A 17,890-nucleotide genomic window follows, 5' to 3' on the forward strand; every position below is an offset into this window, starting at 1 on the left:
GCCGAAGATTTACCGCGAGCGATGTTCGTGGCACGCTTTTCTGTGCCGAGGTACGCGAGTCTTATCGATAAGGACGAGGCATCTCCCAATACTCTTTCTATTCGCAGATTCTCACATTCATCGCTATATACTTATCCTAAACTTATTATATCTACTCACCTTCCTGTACTTTTACGTCAGGATTAGACCCACCCATCGCCACTACAAGGAGCTCCAGATATTTACTGTATCCACAGTGAACCCTCCCGTCGCCTCTTACAACTTAGCCGTCTGGCATATGACGAACTCCGCCTAGGAAATGGCGGTCCACGAGACGCAAGTTCAACCAGAAAGGGACCAGCCTGCGAAGACTCCTTTGCCAGTATACTCTATGCTTCCGAGCGCCTTGCAAAACAGCCTGCAACCGCTGGTTTTGGTCCGAAGAAGCCTCACAGACTACGGCCTTCGACCACGGAGAAGAGTCACCAGCCTAGACACGTACCGCAGTGAAAGTGAACATACACAGGTGGTCCCAGATAAGATGGCCGTAGCAGGCGAATGCACGGCAGACAGCGCAGAGGTCCCAGGCATAAGCTGGAAGTTTGCCCGCCATGGTAAGACGGTGCACACAAAAGGCAATCACCACAAAATTGTCTGACAAGAGTCAGGCTCGAGTATTCTTCAGACTTCACTTACAGAATCTCAGACCTCAGACGCTCAAAGCCAGGCTTTCTCCCGCCAGCTTTACCTTGACGCCATGGCATACCTAATCCAAGGCCTTCCTTCTGACCTCTCGGACCAAGAAATGCTTCACCTGAAAACCGCTCTACCAGACTCCCTGAAAGACTCGACTCCTCCCGAGACAACCCAATCTAGGCATCGAAATCCCTCACTCCTCCATCGCAGCCTCGCTTCCACAATTATAGCCATATGCCTACTACTTCGTCTGGCACTTCCTTATATCAAGCTCTTCATTGCAGCTGCCTCCAGCTACGATCGCACACACCATGTCAGGGAGAGAATATTTGCCTTCAGCGTCACTGCTGCAGATTTTCTTGGAAGGAGGAGCATGGCATTGGCCAGCACAGCTATGACCAATGAAGTCGTCTGGGGAGCAGTGAAATATTGGGTGGATGGAATACGTGGTGGCTTGAACGAAGGGCTCGGCGAGGGGTTGAAGGTCATTGAAGCTCAAAACGAACCTTGAGAAGCACTCTCAAACCATGCGCATGGCCACAACCTCTTTGAGTCTTAGGCTTCGTCCATATATTCAATACTATTGGCGCTCAATGCCTTCCAGCTTTTGAGCTCCTCCCAAACAGAAGAAATGAAGAAAACGTCTCTACAAGGGCATCACCGGACCCTTCTCGCACAATTCGCAGCAGCTTCGGTGACGAAGCGCTAGCTGTACTCCGAAGACACGGTACCCTCCGTCACAGCGTCACAAGGCCTGGTGCCAGGAATCGGCACTACCATCATCAGGAAATGTTACTAACGCAGGCGTCACAGCCTCGCCTGGCCTTACTCCTGCCCAGGATTGCGGATTTATCAGACGCCGGCCAGGCATGCTTCTGTCTACTTTATCGAGTATCTTGTGTACGGGGCCTCAGAAATAATGATTGAGCTCGTCTCGCTGAGACTTGTGTGACAAAACAGGACTTGCCGCTATGCTTCTACCTCAGACTCTAAAGCCGAAGGCTTCAAGTAAAAGGTGTGGAACTGGGCATTGCACTATCCGTGCATAAGATGGGGAAGAGCTCGATCAGGGTGTAGTATTCCATGATTGAGAGATTTTGTAACCTTGAATGAAGATCTTGAGCTCAATTCAGCTCTCCTAATCCACCAATTGAATTTTGAAATAGAGGTATCCATTGCGCTTCTGGTTAGTGACAGTGGCGTTAGCTCGGCTTCGTTGCCTACAAATCCCCCATCGTTCCCAAAGTTTTCTTTCCCTCAATGCCACCATCTTCAAGATCTTATCTTCTCACCCGTTCCTACCAAGAGCTGAAGCTCTAAGAGGCTCTTCGGTCATCTATTCTACATCTTCTTCGGGATACGTTACATTTCGTTTCAAAGTTCAATGGCGACGATTGTCATCTGATCATCTGACTTTTCCAAATCAAGGCACCAAGTATTCATCTCCGTTGCCCGGCATCTCCAGCTTGAACGGTGTCTTTCATATACATTTATATACCTTGGGTCTTCTGATGAGCCACGAAGAATTACCGTTTACCTATGGTTCGAATCCTCTTTGCTCGCCTCAAATGATTCAGATTTCCAACCTTGCCTCCCAACCGTCCTTTACCATCCTCGCACGTCCAAGTCATTCCACTTGCCCGGCGTTTGCCACTGTCTCTAACACTATCTCTCTGTATCTCAGCCTGGCTCATCGAATTTGCGTGGTGGACAAGGCCTGTCTTCCACCATCCGGAATGTCTTCCGCTCATAGTAGCACGAGTGATATAGCTCGTTGATGGAAGGACTTAATAGCGGGAATAACTACGTTTTACAAGGACAAAGACGATGTGAGCGTTCACGTTTGTTCGTTACGCTGTCCGTCATACTAACGACAGACAGAGCGACTTCTGGAGTGAGTTAGCTTCGAACGGAGTAACGCCGACCGAGGCGAGCAGCGTCAATTCCACCATACCATACTATCGTTGCTAATGTTTGGAAGGCTCCAACTAAAGTACCGCTTGTTGCCGTCACCAGGGATGTCTTTCCTGCTGAAAATAATGGACACCATGGATCTTCTGTCAGTATTGGCAGACGTGATATCCTATTTGTTCCCAGTTTAATCTATTGACCCCCTACAGCCATCTGATGAACCACCCGCTGCCAATGTTCCCATTGAAAAGGCTCCACCAAGCAAATCTGCCGCTCGCTTTGACGACACGCCGTCCCCTATGCGCGCCGATGGCAACAGCACCAATGTCAAGCCTCTGATCAGTCCCGAAGAAGTACCCCACGCTGATACGATTACTCCTCAGGATGTACGCCCTGCTTCTACAGATCCAACCCGAGAGGTACCCCGTGGCCCTATCACTGCACCTCGGCATGTACGTTCTGGTACTACGGTTCCAGGTCAGACAGCATCTCGGGATACCGTGAATCCAACTCAGGATGTACGCTCTGGTGCTAAGGCGTCACCTAAGGCCGGCGTCCATGTGAAACCAACAAATTTCAAGAACCGTCAAACGCAAAACGCTGGAGGACTGAAATCTTTCTTTGGTCGTGGAAGGTTCCCCAAGGAAAAACCCCGCGATGCTATATGTGCATTTGAGGGAGTTCTATTGGGTACTCTGGCTCTTCCTAAGGCCAGTTTCGCCGCGGGTCTACCGTCAGCATCCGACGGGACGGCCACTACCCTGACGTGAGAAAGGTCTATTGAGGAAGGAGAATTGACTGAGCCTCGACCGCTAGCACTTTTTCCAATCGTCCGTACTACCCAAAGCTTCGTCCCTCCCTCGGATTCAGATCAGTCGAACTCAGGTGAGCACTTGAGCACCAAGCCCGTAACGCATGTGCTGATAAGGTACAGCATCGATCGGTGAGGCCAAACGCAGGTGGCACGAAACAGAACGAAAGAGAGCAAAGGGCGAAAGCACCTAGACTCGACGCGACTGGTCATGACGAGAAGGCCATGCGCACCAATGCCCGGAAACTCGTTGATGACCCTCGCGCGCCAAAACCTCTACATGACCCAGCTACCATGACGCCGGGCCAGCTATTCAGGCATCTCCATCGCGAAAGGACCCATGCTGGAGTCGCGATTAAACGCAAAGTTTCTATCATCATCAGCTCAAGTCTGAAATCTCAGCCCGCTCTCGAGTTTAAGGTCAAGCCTGCTCAAAAAGCCAAGCCCGCTGCATGTTTGTCTCGTTTCTCGTCCCCCTCACCCAAAGGTCGCATAGAAAGAAGAAGAACGACAGTGGTCTCTAATTCTTCACCTGATGGTGACGAGGATGCCAATTCTCTCGCACTGTCGGCGAACATATCGAAATTTTCTTATCTCCAGAGTCCGACGTTCAAGGACCAATGTGTATGCTACGGGATGGTTCGTGCCAAAAGCAATCTACAAGCTAGTTGGCTCGCTCGCGGTACCTCAGCATTAGCAAAGAGTGCCCGAGAAGTCACTACCCCGCTCGACATCTGCCAAATCTATTCCTGAGCCAAAAACCCCACGAGAAAAGAGCACATCATAGCCGTCCAAAAGCAGCAGAGATCAAGGAGCCGAGTTCTTGAGAACTCCACAGACTGTGTGTATTGGAAGCTTGGATGCATCAGAGGGAAGCGGATCGTTTTTGACACAGAAAGACAGCGTTTCAAAGGTGGAGGGGACCCGAGATACCTTTTACATCATAGGCTGTATTAATTTTTGATGTCATAACGCAAGAGCAAGATGGTTGGTTGGAGACGATAGGCGCCGTTGGACTGGAGGTCGTACTATCGTGATGGGGAGGGACGGCCTGGAACGTGATCCGACCCATCGACAGACCGGCGGGTAGACATTGGACGGCGCGAGCTTCGACGACCATAACAACGTGGACCGAATCGGCGGGCTATGGGCCACTACGGCAGAGGAGAAGACCGGTTTTGAGCGCAGAAGTCATGCGAGCGAGGCGAAGCGTGGACGAGCTCGACGGGCAACTGACCGCTAAGGCAGAGGAGAAGTTGTTCGAGAGCAGAAGTCTTGGAAGGGAAGCAGAAGGTGGATGAGCTGGATAGGCGCGTGGAGCCTTATGGCTAGTTCTTTTGCGTTTTGGTTAGCCTACTCGCTTGAATGGATTTCGTCGCAGCTAGTAATTTTACCTCTACAAACCACGAAGAAGATCACCTTCAATGCGGGCCAACTTGAACCTCCCAAAACACCCTAATTACGAAGCATGAAGCGATTTTTTTTTCAAAAAGACTGGAGCCAGGATAAGCAGCCACTGGACAAGGTGACTGAGATGATCCAAAGTACCACAGTATCAACCCAGGAAGACAAGCCAATGATCAACACGCAGGCATGGACCCCTAGGGAAAAGAAATCCGCGAAAACAATGCACGAGACGATGAGCGTGCTGGGATCTCTCCAAGTTTGGATGAAATCTTTTTTGAAAGACGCTATGCCTCGACCAATGGTGGAGTGAAGTAGATTCTAGCCAAACCGTGCCAATCAAGAAATGAAACCATCTCCTCGTGCCACATTCACGCTCGATCAAACAGCTAACGTAGCAACAGGACTGAAGCCTCTGAGGATATAAGTCCACCATCATCCGATCACGCAGACTACATCGGAAAAGACCCCCCTGTGAGTAGTCCTACCATTAACGCCTTTCACACTTACAGAAATCGAACCAGAGCGGTGGAATACCGGCTCCCAAACAACGATTGCGAGGAGCAATCCCCATCATATAGCAATTGCACCTTGGAAAGGAGTGTTGCATAAGCAAGCATATGGCGTGGCGGCCTAGTGGGGACGATGCTGAGGATGGAAAAAGACGATCAAGCAGCTGACGCCTTGACCGTAGCCCTGCTTCAAAATCCGCCGGCGTCCGCTTTGATATCCGTGGTCGCAATCGTGGTAGCATCTTGGGCGAACCCCGTAAGCAGACGTGCCTCCGCGGCCGTCATACCCGGTGCCGCCGCGGGTGCAGGCATAGGGCTCGCCGACTGCGGAGGGAAATATTCCATCTCATGCCCCGGCGGTGGCGAGTATACCATCTGGGGCTGCGGTGTCGGCTGGGCTGCTGCAGCGGGGGTGGACGGGGCGCGGGCGGCTGACTCCTTGTCTTCTTGCACGAGCGCACAGCAGCAGCAACAGCATGAGGAGGAGCAGCAATCGTCGCTCCACGTTCCCTGGATCTGGTACTGCGCGCGCATGTTGCTCCGGTTGGTGAACTGGTAGATTCCCTGGAGACAGCAGAGAGATAGGACGGCGTAGCCCATGCACTGAAAACCGAGACGTTAGCGGATGTATGTATCTCTTGTGGTTTTATGGGGTTCCACGCGTTGGGTATGGTGACCTACGGGACCATTGCAATTGGATGGAGTTTTGCCTGCTCGACGGGCTTTGATGTTGCCAAAGGTCATGCACGGACATATGAACGCTTTGCAACCTAAAGTGCGGGTCCCATCAGTACTGTCCGTCTGACGGTTTACTTCATTTCATTGATACTGACATGTTCCGCATGGACTGCAGCAATCATCTCGAGGGTGTATCCAGCCAGCCATTCTCCCTTGCGTTTCGACTGTATGTCTTTGCAATGGATTGGAAACAGCTATTATATCCGCAAAGATGAGCCAAAGAGAAAACGGCCAAGGTTGGAGAAGAGCTCAAACGCAGCAGAAGTAGGCATTGTTGCATAAAGTGACGAACAAGAATTTTAAGTACCGTGCTACGGTCCATAATCAAGTCACACACTCGGCTCCGCGATGTCCGAGTAGCGAGAAAAGTGCGAGGCACGATCAAGGTTATTGGCTCGCACCGCTGCCATGGGATAAAAGTTCATTGAAAGCTGAAACTCGCCGTCACAGTACAGTGATGGGGGGGGTTGGGACCAATGGACATGGTCAACAACCACTGCCAGGGCCCAGGCCCACCCCGCTTATCATCTGTATGGTATCATTGTTCCTCAATAGGCCTACTCAGGGACGGGGCTAAGCTCTAGCCACCACAACGTCTTAAGGTTATTTTGCACTGCAGGTTTCGTTGCAGGCGGGGACATTTTATTCACAATAAAGCCAATCAAGTAAGGGGGCCTAGAAACTGGGCACACAGAGGCTTACGACATACCGCCAGGCGCCGTCCACTGGTTTCCGTGATCCATTCATATAAACCTCCCGATATGCGAGTTGATAGGCTTGCGATTGGCGAATCCATCTGACTGATATCGACTGATGCGCAAGCCATGCATGCTGCATGCACCTCGCCATCATGCGAGTCGATCAATCCGCCTAAGGTTACATCTTGCCCCGTGGGGTTAGTTTCAGTCAGATTTGATTGTCGAAAAAGTTGGAAGATGAGACTGGGGAACAGGAAGATGAGGCTGTGGATGATTGAAAGATTCTCCCACGTCAATAAGCTTTCAGATGATCATGTTGGCCCTGATCCCGATCATTCAGACTCATAGAACAATGATGACAGTAAAAAAAGACAGTATCTAGCTAAGTTATACAACCGAAGTCTTTGATCATTGGGGATGAATCGGGCCCTACAATAGATTAGCGTATCCTGGGGGTCATGTTGGTAATCCGAGCCCTACTTGGAGCAGTTTCCATGTTAGGCTACTGGCTCGCATGCGGCTATGAAACAGGAAACCATTGAAAGCTGAAAGCTCGAAGCAAGCATGCCATCGCTGGAACAGGGAAGATTGCGGCAGATGGGCTTCAGCCACCACAAACATGTTGGCATTAACGTTTCGACACGTCAGACCATGACATTGTTAGCACGGTACACTTACACAATAGTACATACACCTCCAAGATTAAGAAAGCTCTGGGTTTTTCCCTGTTTCTTAGGATAATAAGAGGCGATGACAGTGAAGAAAGAAGGATTGAAGCGGAAGGTTTGAGGTTTGGGGATGAGGCTCCGCGGTTCCTTGGCAGGGTGCATCTACTCTATCCCGCTATCACATCGTCAGTAGGGTGGCACGAGTAAGGGGCAATATGGGTAGAAGAGGGTCTGTTGTATTGTGTAGGTGTCTAAGTGCTATTTGGCTATGGAATTATTTCGTGTCACAACGCTAGCTGCAAATGTACTAGCATGATAATCGGCACACCCAAGTTTTACCTAGTGGGGGGGGCCGCCCACCGGATGAGTTGGAAGGTGCAGCCGGCTGCAGGCTAGCTATATGTGGTATAGGTGCTTGGCGATGGGGTTATACCTGCAGGAGGCTTCCATAGAATACATTATCCTTGCTACCCACTCCGACAGCTACCATAACTCTGGATGCTCCACGGCCTCTTCCACAGAGTCCTCCACAGTCTTCTTCTTTTTTGCATTCCGTGATTGAGGCAACATACATTTCACTAGTCATCCCATCAGATCTCATGATGACCGATAGAACATCTCTCTCTCGAGTGCCCGGATCAATGAGACCGCAAAGTCCGCGATCAAATCTAACCTCGCCTTAGGATATTAGATTCGCGCCCTGGGCAAGCCTACTCTGCATAGCTTTTAGCATAGGGAATTGAGTACGTTAAGGATGCACCTGAAAGAGCTGCTGTCTCAGATTAGAGAGAAGAGAAGTCCACGTTCGCGGGGCCAACCAGGTCGAAGTGTACGCCGTACACTAGAGATGGCTGAGCCACGTGGCTGTGCCTAAGATTATTGATCAGGCTGAGCGCCACAATGCTTCAGGGCTCCAATTCCTCAATCAATGTGGAAAACAGTACAGACAGAGGCATTATGCGGCTGTTCTCTTACGTGCTCTCAGTCCTTCCTCCGCAACAATGACACCCGCGTTCGGCTTCTCAGTGGGGGATCTCATCAGCGCCATAGGTACGATCCCCTGCCACCGCTGTCCTGTCAATGGAGGAACGCTGATCTATGTGTGCTCGAAGGTCTCGTGAAAAGAGTCACCAAGGCGTTGAAGGAGACAGGAGGAGCTCCCACGGATTATCAATTAGTGGTCATCGAGCTCAAGGGTCTGAAGAGCATACTGCGACACCTCGAGACATTGAAGCCCACCAAAGATAATGTCACCCACATCAACGCCACTGGCGGCATGGCTCTTGCGTGTCAGCTGCCTCTGCGAGGCTTCATGGTCAAGCTTGAAAAATTCGACTCTACACTGAGGCCATATGCGGACAAAAGATCGCTTGAGCGATGGTGAGGAAGTCGAGCGTTTACGGGCCATGGTTGCAGCAAAACCCATCAGCCTCAATCTCTTGCTCGCCATGAACACGTCCTAAGGCTCCACTGTTGTTGGGGTTTTAGTTCTTGGTTTGGAGTTATAGCAGTTCCGTCGAACGGTGTTGGCGAGGGTTAGGTTTGAATCCCCACCCCACTTTTTTTTTGGGGGAAAAATTTTTTTAATAGGGGGGTGTTGGGGGTATTTAGTTCGTATTAGGTTCGATTCCTAATGGCGCTGGTACAATGGTGTTGCGGTGCTTTTTATTTTCCTCCACCAGAAGTGACAGACAGCCAAAGCTCACGGAAGATGATAGGCGAACGCTCACACACATGGGTTCCCGGCACCAAGAGAAGCACAGCGACCTGATGTCAATGGCTGCCGAGCATCGAGCTGCGTTGCACAAAGTGCAGATGTAGTGTCGTACTCAGATGATACCTTTAATTACGAGCAATGCTCAAGAAATCGAGGTACGCGGGCAGACTGCCCTATGGCAGAAGGAATCTTCAACCACCACCAGAGACGGCTGTGAACGCACAGGCAGGTGTCTTGTCACCCACTGTTAACAGAACAGTCAGAGCGTAGACGAGCGTTTCTAACGTGCTGTGAGGTACGGAACACATCACCTTGATCTGCATTTGCGCTTCAATTCCATTGGCTTACAATCTCCATCCACAGATACCGGGCGTTCAAGATCCGCCTTCCGCCAACTCAAGGCCCTGGCGCCTCAACACGAGGCTCTAGAGATCTTGGTGATCGAGTTGCAGTTCGAGGATGGCAGTCCGTTAATTCATCATTTTCCGATGCAGCATGTCGCAGACCACCACTGGCTTCTTGGTTGTTGCGAAGTCTGAGAAAAGTGGAAGCTTCATCATCCCAAGGGGCTCTGATATATAACAGAGTAAGTGTAAACATCAAAGTCTCCTCACTCTATTGGATTATGATTTTCGCTGACACTAGATTCAAGCACCCCAACGGTCGCGATTGGCCTTTTCCAATTAGAATGTGGTTTTGAAACCCAAAGACCCTCCTTGCTACTCTTGAAGCCGAGCATGTTCCCGAGCTTTGAGATCGAGGCCAATCACCTGCTTTCCATCTCATGAAGCTCGACTTTGCTGAAGTCCAGAACTCTCGGGTCATCTTCGCTGACTTCGATACTGACAGTCTAGATACCATGGACCTGGCGAATTAACGCTGCTGTGGGTCTTAACATTCTCACTTGTCAAGGGTTTGCAGGTTTGGTTCAACTTTGTTTTCATTTGTGTATCTGTCGATATATATACCTTTCGAGTGTACGTTTGGGAGGTAATCAATTCTTCAGACCTTTGACTCGGCTTTTTTGGAAACAAAGCATGGGATCTGTAGCGACAAGCGAAGCGAGCCAACGAGGTCGGATCGATACCAAATCATCATTACAGAATTTGCCCACCCTATCCAGTTCAACTATGCTGAGAAGGAAACAGCGCCGTGTCATTGTGTTAGGAGCAGCCCCTACGGGAGCCCTGCGACAGCCCTGCGACAGCCCTACGGGGCCCTACAGAGGCCCTACGGGCAGGTATTTAGGTCCAAATAGGGGTGTCTGGCTGTCAAGCGCAGACACCCCCGGAACCAAGCTTTTTAGCTGAGTTGCTAACACATTGATGTAAAGATACGATTAAGCTAACATTTATTCTACTTTTTACATCGTTAGATTATTAGAAAATAATAGATAACTTAATTATAATTTAATATATAATATAAAAGATATTTATTATTCTATATATCTACGAGTAAAGGCCTAGAAATTAAATTCATAATTATTTTTTTAATTAGGACTGTCGAGTAAATTTGATAAGCGATCTTTAATAAGTGATATTTGAATTCTATTATCTTTACTCGTATTATAGAGTACAAGTAAAGGCCCATGAATTAAATTCATGGAGTTGGATTTTTCTAAGTCAAATCGAATTTTAGCCCTAGCCCTAAGTCAAATCGAACTCTGATCGCTTGCTGTGCGTTTTTGACCTACTTCCACCACTATAAAATTGATTTACGCTATCTATGTGATATATAGACACATATGTGTGGAGAGAGGCGCGCTAAGGCCTAATTAGGAAGGTGTATCGAGTGTGGAGGATTAATCCGTAATAATCGCCCATAAAAAACAGAGAAAGGCCATATTCTTATGGCAAGAAGTATCGAAATACCGGAAAGAAATGGAGACAACGTGTCAATTAGTGGTGTGAATCCCACAATATCTCCTGCCGCAATGAAATCTTTCGAATAATGAAATAGCTGTAGACATCGGACGGTTTCAATTCGTCCAAATATACATCGTCCGATGTTCCTCCTGCAGAGGCTCAATTGGCTGTGATCATCGCAGTAGATCCTCCTCTTGTGAGCGAAATACCGGAAAGAAATGGAGACAACGTGCCAATTAGTGGTGTGAATCCCACAATATCTCCTGCCGCAGTGAAATCTTTCGAATAATGAAATAGCTATAGATATCGGACGGTTTCAATTCGTCCAAATATGCATCGTTCGATGTTCCTCCTGCAGAGGCCTAATTAGCTGTGATCGTCGCAGTAGATCCTCCTCTTGTGACGTTATTGCAGTGATGTACCATATTAATGCAGTGGGGATGACAGGCCAAGTTGCAGTGGTGTTCTCCGCTTGCTGAGTGATGATTTGATGTGGAACCGTGGAGAGCATATGACGTGGGATCTTGGAGAGCTGAGCCGTGTTCTTGACGATGGTGGCCTTGTTGCCGCTTGATTTCTCCGCAGTGTTCTCCGCAGTGTTCTCCGCATTTGCCTGTTGTAGTTCCTCCTCTTACTTTTTAATGCAGTGGGGATGATAGGCTAAGTTGCAGTGATGTTCTCCGCTTGCTGAGTGATGATTTGATGTGGAACGGCCAAGTTGCAGTGGTGTTCTCCGCTTGCTGAGTGATGATTTGATGTGGAACCGTGGAGAGCATATGACGTGGGATCTTGGAGAGCTGAGCCGTGTTCTTGACGATGGTGGCCTTGTTGCCGCTTGGTTTCTCCGCAGTGTTCTCCGCAGTGTTCTCCGCATTTGCCTGTTGTAGTTCCTCCTCTTACTTTTTAATGCAGTGGGGATGATAGGCTAAGTTGCAGTGATGTTCTCCGCTTGCTGAGTGATGATTTGATGTGGAACGGCCAAGTTGCAGTGGTGTTCTCCGCTTACTGAGTGATGATTTGATGTGAAACCGTGGAGAGCATATGACGTGGGATCTTGGAGAGCTGAGCCGTGTTCTTGGTGCTGGGGGCCTTGTTGCCGCTTGGTTTTCCGCAGTGTTCTCCGCATTTGCCTGTTGTAGTTCCTCCTCTTGCTCCTCTTCTTATAGAGTATCAGACTGAGTGGCTAGCTGAGTGGCTGACTGAGTGGATGACTGATATGACGTGGGATCTTGGAGAGCTGAGCCGTGTTCTTGACGATGGTGGCCTTGTTGCCGCTTGGTTTCTCCGCAGTGTTCTCCGCATTTGCCTGTTGTAGTTCCTCCTCTTGCTCCTCAATGTAGTGGGGATGACAGGCCAAGTTGCAGTGGTGTTCTCCGCTTGCTGAGTGATGATCTTGGAGAGCTGAGCCGTGTTCTTGACGATGGTGGCCTTGTTGCCGCTTGGTTTCTCCGCAGTGTTCTCCGCATTTGCCTATTGTAGTTCCTCCTCTTACTCCTCAATGTAGTAGGGATGACAGGCCAAGTTATAGTGGTGTTCTCCGCTTACTAAGTGATGATTTGATGTGGAATCGTGGAGAGTATATGACGTTCGAACGCGTTTGATGTGACTACAATATTTGAATATTAGTTTAACCCCTCTACCGCTAGCTTGAGAGGAGTATGTAGGGGAGGACGTATCCGTTCGGGCTCTTTTTGAGGGCCTTTCAACGCGTTTATGAGTAGTAGTAGGTAGCTGTTAGGCTCGCTTGCGGCCTCGATTGCTAGCAGTAGCGGATTCGCCGAGGGGTGGCTTGAGGGCGTCAGTAAGGGGCTCTAATTGGGCGAGGGGTACCGAAGACGATTGTGTTCATATTGGTGGAATTGGTAGAATTGGTAGAATTGGTAGAATTGGTAGAATAATGGAAGAATAACAAACAGATGGAAGGATTATTATCCGATCCCGGACGCGTCTGGTATGACTACCATGACTACCATATTTGAATGTTCATTTAATTCACCAATAGTAGGCTAAACTTCATTATTTTTACAGCGTTAGAAAGCGCACACCGAGTTCTACAATTTACGAAATTATGAAGAAACAGCATCCGTAGGGAGCTGGTTATTTCAGAGTGTAAAACTTCTACACACAAATTTTTGATGAGGGAGCTCGGGAGGGCTAGCGGGCTGACTCAGTCAGTCTAGCCAAAAGGCGTAATAACCCCGAATTGATGATTGGCTGCACATACAAATTCAAGGTTTCCAAGCTCAGCCCTACCTTATTCTTTTATATATACTGATATTTCATTATCGTCGATCTTAAAAACTCTTTTCTAGAGCTCTAGCGTACTTATAATTTATACTTCGTATACTATAGCTATACTCTAATAATTGTAGTAAGATATTTCTATATAATACTCTCGCGACGATTTTTTAGAAATATAAAAATAGAGTCTTAGGCTCCGTAGAGGCATAACTCTAGCGAGTACGCTCGAAAGACTATGAATTGAACTAATTTTTTCTTTTTAGCCTAATATAGTACCCGACGGTGTCGAGATAGTATCCGGATAATACTTAATACTCGAAGTTACCGAATCCACTCGGGGGTTGCGAAGTCAGTCCGAGGGTTGCGGGATCAGCCCGGGGCCGGCCCCGGGCGCCCCGAGCGCACCCGGAAATTCGAATCCGGCGGGCCGACCTCCCGAATTGTAATTGGAATCACATTATAGTAATAAGGATTAAAATAATAGGAACTTATATAGTCTCTTTCTTCTCGAGTAGAATATCGATGAGTTTAACAATTATCAGACATAAGATATATCATGAATAACTCCGGCTTGCATAACCCAGAACGCCTCAGCAGCTATATCTCGCTTCCCGCCTCTTTGGTCCAATCTTCGTCCTCCGCCAACAGACCTCCTTGTGTATGCGCGAATGATGGAAACAACTTGGCCACAAGTTCTTCCCGGAGATCTGATCCAAGTTTAGGTGACCATGCTCCGCCAGAGAACACATAAGGCGATCCAGGATTAGCCCACCCATGAGCCTCGCGTTCCCAGTCCAGGTCGGACGGCCCTTGCTCGGCTGCTCTCCGACCCATGCTCCAGATTCGGATCTTGTCCAGGGCGCCTGCTCGCAAATCTGCCCACAGATCGCTCCGATTCTCATAGTCGTAATAAACATCATACAGTGCAAGCTGGCGGAGGCTGGCCTTGTGACGTTGGATCAGTGCGGCGAGGCCGCCGAAATCGAAGTTGTCGACAGATTTGATGGAAAAATAGGTGAGATGGGGCCATGTGATGCTGTTGCCGAACGCATTTTCCAATCGGTCTTCTGTGCCAAGGTATGTAGATCGAAAACGCAGGCTTTCAAGTTTTGGCATCGTCTGTAGAAAGCTTATGATTGTGCCGGAGGACATGAGGTCCTGAACTTCATCAAGATCGGCCAATTTTAGGTAAAAATTGAAATGTTTAGTGCCGGTCATGAGTGTCTCGACCACGGCTTTCTCCTTGGGATCCTTGATTTCCATGACTATTTTGCTCAAGTCTCGAAATAGAGGCCCAGCGTCGATATGAGCCCCAGAGGAAGCCCTTCCGTAAGCTATTGCCCTCAGAATCATTGTGCCCTGGTCCATGTCGAAGTTTGTCTGACAGGATCCTGTCTTCCATACTCTATCTATAATGTCATCTCTTGGCGAAATATCCAGCCTCTTGAAGTGCCAATTCCAACCGGGCTTAGGTTCAAAGTCATTTGGTGGAATGTCCTGTCTTCTGCGAGTCCAGTCCCATGATAGACCGGATTCAACCCGTTTGAGCTGTGGGAGACGGCCAACGGCGGCTTGCAAAATACCTTCAGCCGTAGAGAAGAGCTTTTGCTGCTCGGCGTGAAGCGACGAGTATTCTTTATAATGGAACTTGATTGCCTTTCGAGAGATTTTAGCGCAATCCGGCATGACCAAAGGTCCTGCGTAATCCTGGCCAACGTACAAGACCAGTGGATTGTCGATCAGCGTCCTTTCTCCTCGAAGCCATTGTCCAAATTCTTTTTTCTGGAGGAGTGGGCCAGAGATGGCTTTTGGCACGATGTGCAGCACTCGAACATGTTTCCTGTAGGTATGCTGCGAGATATCCTCGAGCTTTGCGTGGCTCTCTTCTGTGAAGTGTAACAGGACCTCTTCGAACACAAACTCTGCGGTCATCAAAGCGAGCTTTTTGTTGCATAGTCGTAACGATTTCAAGGTCGCGAGCCGATTAATTGTCATTCCGGGCTCCGTGTCTAAATCTTCCCTCTTGCCTTTCGTGGGCATATTGGCACATAGCTTGCGTACCAACGTCAAAAGCTGAAATTTGCGAAACGCAGCTAGTCGATTCTGCAGCCTTCGTTGCATGTTCTTTGTTGACTCCACGATTGAAGACGAGTGTCTCCGACTGCTGGTTGTATGCGACTGGACTTGGGAGTTGGAGACTGATTGCAAGGTTCCTACGTCAGCAGTGGTGGACGGACTGCAGTCTCTGTCGGGTGCACAAAGCGAGTCTTCTTCCTCGTCGTCAATCATGGAGACGATGAGGCGGTAGACTTCTAGCGGGATTCGGTCCATCCTAGTGTTCTTCAAGCTTCAAAAAAATGCCTACGCCGTCAGTGTGCTTCCCAGGATGCGGAGACGACAGTCATGCGGGGTTCCAAATTCTGTGTGAAAGGCTATGAGGCCCTTCAGCCTTGGGGGTCTACTCCCCGCGAGGCTGCTTATTCCCTCCGTAAAGGTGCAGGATACGATGCAGGGTCTGACCAAAGAAACCTAGTACCATGCCTAGCCGCATGAGAAGGGCTGAGGTGGGGACGGCGCTTCGACTACCCCCACGCTGGAGAGCAGTGTGCTGAACTCCAGTATCGTTGTCCAGCTTAGCGATTTGATCGGATAAATCCATGTCTCAAAATAAATCATGAGATCTTGCAGAGGATAAATGATGAGTGAAGGATGTAGGAGTGGAGGCAAGAGGTTGGAGAAGGCTGGTGCAAGATGTCTTGCGCTAGGCCAAATCTGGATGGACCCCACTTCTTTTATAGTGAATTTGTGGAGTTCTTATCATCATGCGTGAGATCATTTTGGTGTTGACTGTATACACATAAATGGAAAGGCAAACGAAGCCATTTTAGATATCGTTATGACTTCCCTGCTTGTCGGAAACCCCGGCTGTGCAGTCAGCATTATAGTTCCTAGACCCTCCAACGCAATGAGTTGTCGTTGGCCTACTTCAACAACATTGTCTTATCATTCATTATAATCCAACACTGAGACAATCATCGAGGCAGTCATCACCTGGGCCATCCCACTCATAGAAAACAGGAAATATGCCTCCGACCGTAGTTCCTAATCGGGCAAATGACAATTCATACCCCAAAACCTTAAATACATCAGACGAAAGCCTGAGTACGTTTTAGCAGTAGCCCCAATGGGGCCATGAATCGGTAATTTAGGGCCCCTTTCGACCAGGGGGTCAACCACGCTATTTCGAATTTTTGAAAATCGTAAAATCGCAAAATCATTTAGCGCAGACACCCCCGGGACCAGGCTTTTTCGATCTATCAGAACGCAAGCCATGGCTCTATAACACTCATTTGTGATTCACTAAATAGTGGCCTTCTTGAAAGAAGACTTGCAATTAACAGTGGCCTAAATTTGTGATTATCCCCCAGCCTATCTATCACCCAGTCTGTGAGTCTGCTCAGGTACACAGTCTTACACCTCCCAATGAGTCTACACTGCCAATATTAAGTCAATTTATCTGATATCATACCCTAAACTAATTATAATCCTATAATCGACACTCTTCATACCCTAAATTAATTGTTTGTGTAGGAGCAATGATGTGGATCAGCTAATATTGGGAAATGGAATTGGTAAATGGAAAATTCATGGATGGATTTTCGGTGGTATGACCCCTGGTCGGTAATTAGCCCCCCACTTCTTTTATAGTGAATTTGTGGAGTTCTTATCATCATGCGTGAGATCATTTTGGTGTTGACTGTATACACATAAATGGAAAGGCAAACGAAGCCATTTTAGATATCGTTATGACTTCCCTGCTTGTCGGAAACCCCGGCTGTGCAGTCAGCATTATAGTTCCTAGACCCTCCAACGCAATGAGTTGTCGTTGGCCTACTTCAACAACATTGTCTTATCATTCATTATAATCCAACACTGAGACAATCATCGAGGCAGTCATCACCTTTGCTCGCACTCATACATCAGATATGCCTGCGTGTGAGGCTCGCTAATCAGGTTCATAAAAACTGGCTCGGCCTCCTCTTGCTCGATGAGCTCGACCGTGAGACCAACGCATTTGGAGCGGAAATGAGGAGTCCTTGACTATGCCATCGGCATCTATTTCTTCACGTGTCTCTAGCGCGACCTCCAGGGAAGCAGAGCTGGCGGCAACGAAAGTCTCGCTCCAAGGTCCATGCGCTGATACCTGCAGACTCCGCCCTCGATGTAGTGCGGAAGCACACCGAGTACAGGGTGTGTCCACCTCCCGCCAGTCTTGATAAGACACTGTGCCGCAGGCGGTGCTGGAGAGGACGCTGCGCTCTCAACCGTGTGGCTTTTGATAACGATCCTCCCGCAGAAGGTGCATTGCCAGCAGACAGACGCAGTTTCTGGTACACTGCAGGAGTGCAGGGCGGTACGGCGCTTGGCGCAGTGGCTGCTGCTCATAATGTATGTCTTCTAGGCTTCACGGCCTGTGGTTCTTTGAGCGAAACGGATTCTGGTGATTGGTTTTCGTTGGATGGTGGAATGGAAGAGCTTATACTGGCGGATTGAAGCTTTGTGAATTGGGCCTGGGATTGGGCCTGGGATTGGGCTTGGAGGTTGACAATAGGAGGATATTGAAGGCCGCTCTGCTCGTTGGAGGACAAA

General features: G+C 48.9%; 4 protein-coding genes across 4 annotated transcripts; 2 read left to right on the forward strand and 2 right to left on the reverse strand.

Moving 5' to 3' along the window:
* Positions 1 to 298: 298 nt before the first annotated feature.
* HO173_010136 (uncharacterized protein) lies at positions 299 to 4,150 on the forward strand (the record flags this gene model as incomplete). The annotated part of the gene is made up of 7 exons (XM_037312022.1): positions 299 to 593; positions 2,470 to 2,504; positions 2,557 to 2,569; positions 2,670 to 2,734; positions 2,796 to 3,352; positions 3,403 to 3,471; positions 3,535 to 4,150. 7 exons carry the CDS (start codon positions 299 to 301, stop codon positions 4,148 to 4,150), a joined length of 1,650 nt encoding a protein of 549 aa, XP_037161036.1.
* Positions 4,151 to 5,502: 1,352 nt separating this feature from the next.
* On the reverse strand, positions 5,503 to 6,057 carry HO173_010137 (uncharacterized protein; the record flags this gene model as incomplete). The annotated part of the gene is made up of 2 exons (XM_037312023.1): positions 5,503 to 5,916; positions 5,995 to 6,057. 2 exons carry the CDS (start codon positions 6,055 to 6,057, stop codon positions 5,503 to 5,505), a joined length of 477 nt encoding a protein of 158 aa, XP_037161037.1.
* A 2,361-nt stretch (positions 6,058 to 8,418) lies between these two features.
* On the forward strand, positions 8,419 to 8,801 carry HO173_010138 (uncharacterized protein; the record flags this gene model as incomplete). The annotated part of the gene is made up of 2 exons (XM_037312024.1): positions 8,419 to 8,467; positions 8,530 to 8,801. The coding sequence occupies 2 exons, from the start codon at positions 8,419 to 8,421 to the stop codon at positions 8,799 to 8,801; spliced, it is 321 nt and encodes a 106-aa protein (XP_037161038.1).
* Positions 8,802 to 13,837: 5,036 nt separating this feature from the next.
* Positions 13,838 to 15,571, reverse strand: HO173_010139 (uncharacterized protein; the record flags this gene model as incomplete). The annotated part of the gene is made up of 1 exon (XM_037312025.1): positions 13,838 to 15,571. One exon carries the CDS (start codon positions 15,569 to 15,571, stop codon positions 13,838 to 13,840), a length of 1,734 nt encoding a protein of 577 aa, XP_037161039.1.
* Between the last annotated feature and the right edge of the window lie 2,319 nt (positions 15,572 to 17,890).

This window comes from Letharia columbiana, assembly GCF_014066305.1.
Source record: "Letharia columbiana isolate WasteWater2 chromosome Unknown Sc0000046_s0, whole genome shotgun sequence".
Classification (NCBI taxonomy): Eukaryota; Fungi; Ascomycota; class Lecanoromycetes; order Lecanorales; family Parmeliaceae; genus Letharia; species Letharia columbiana.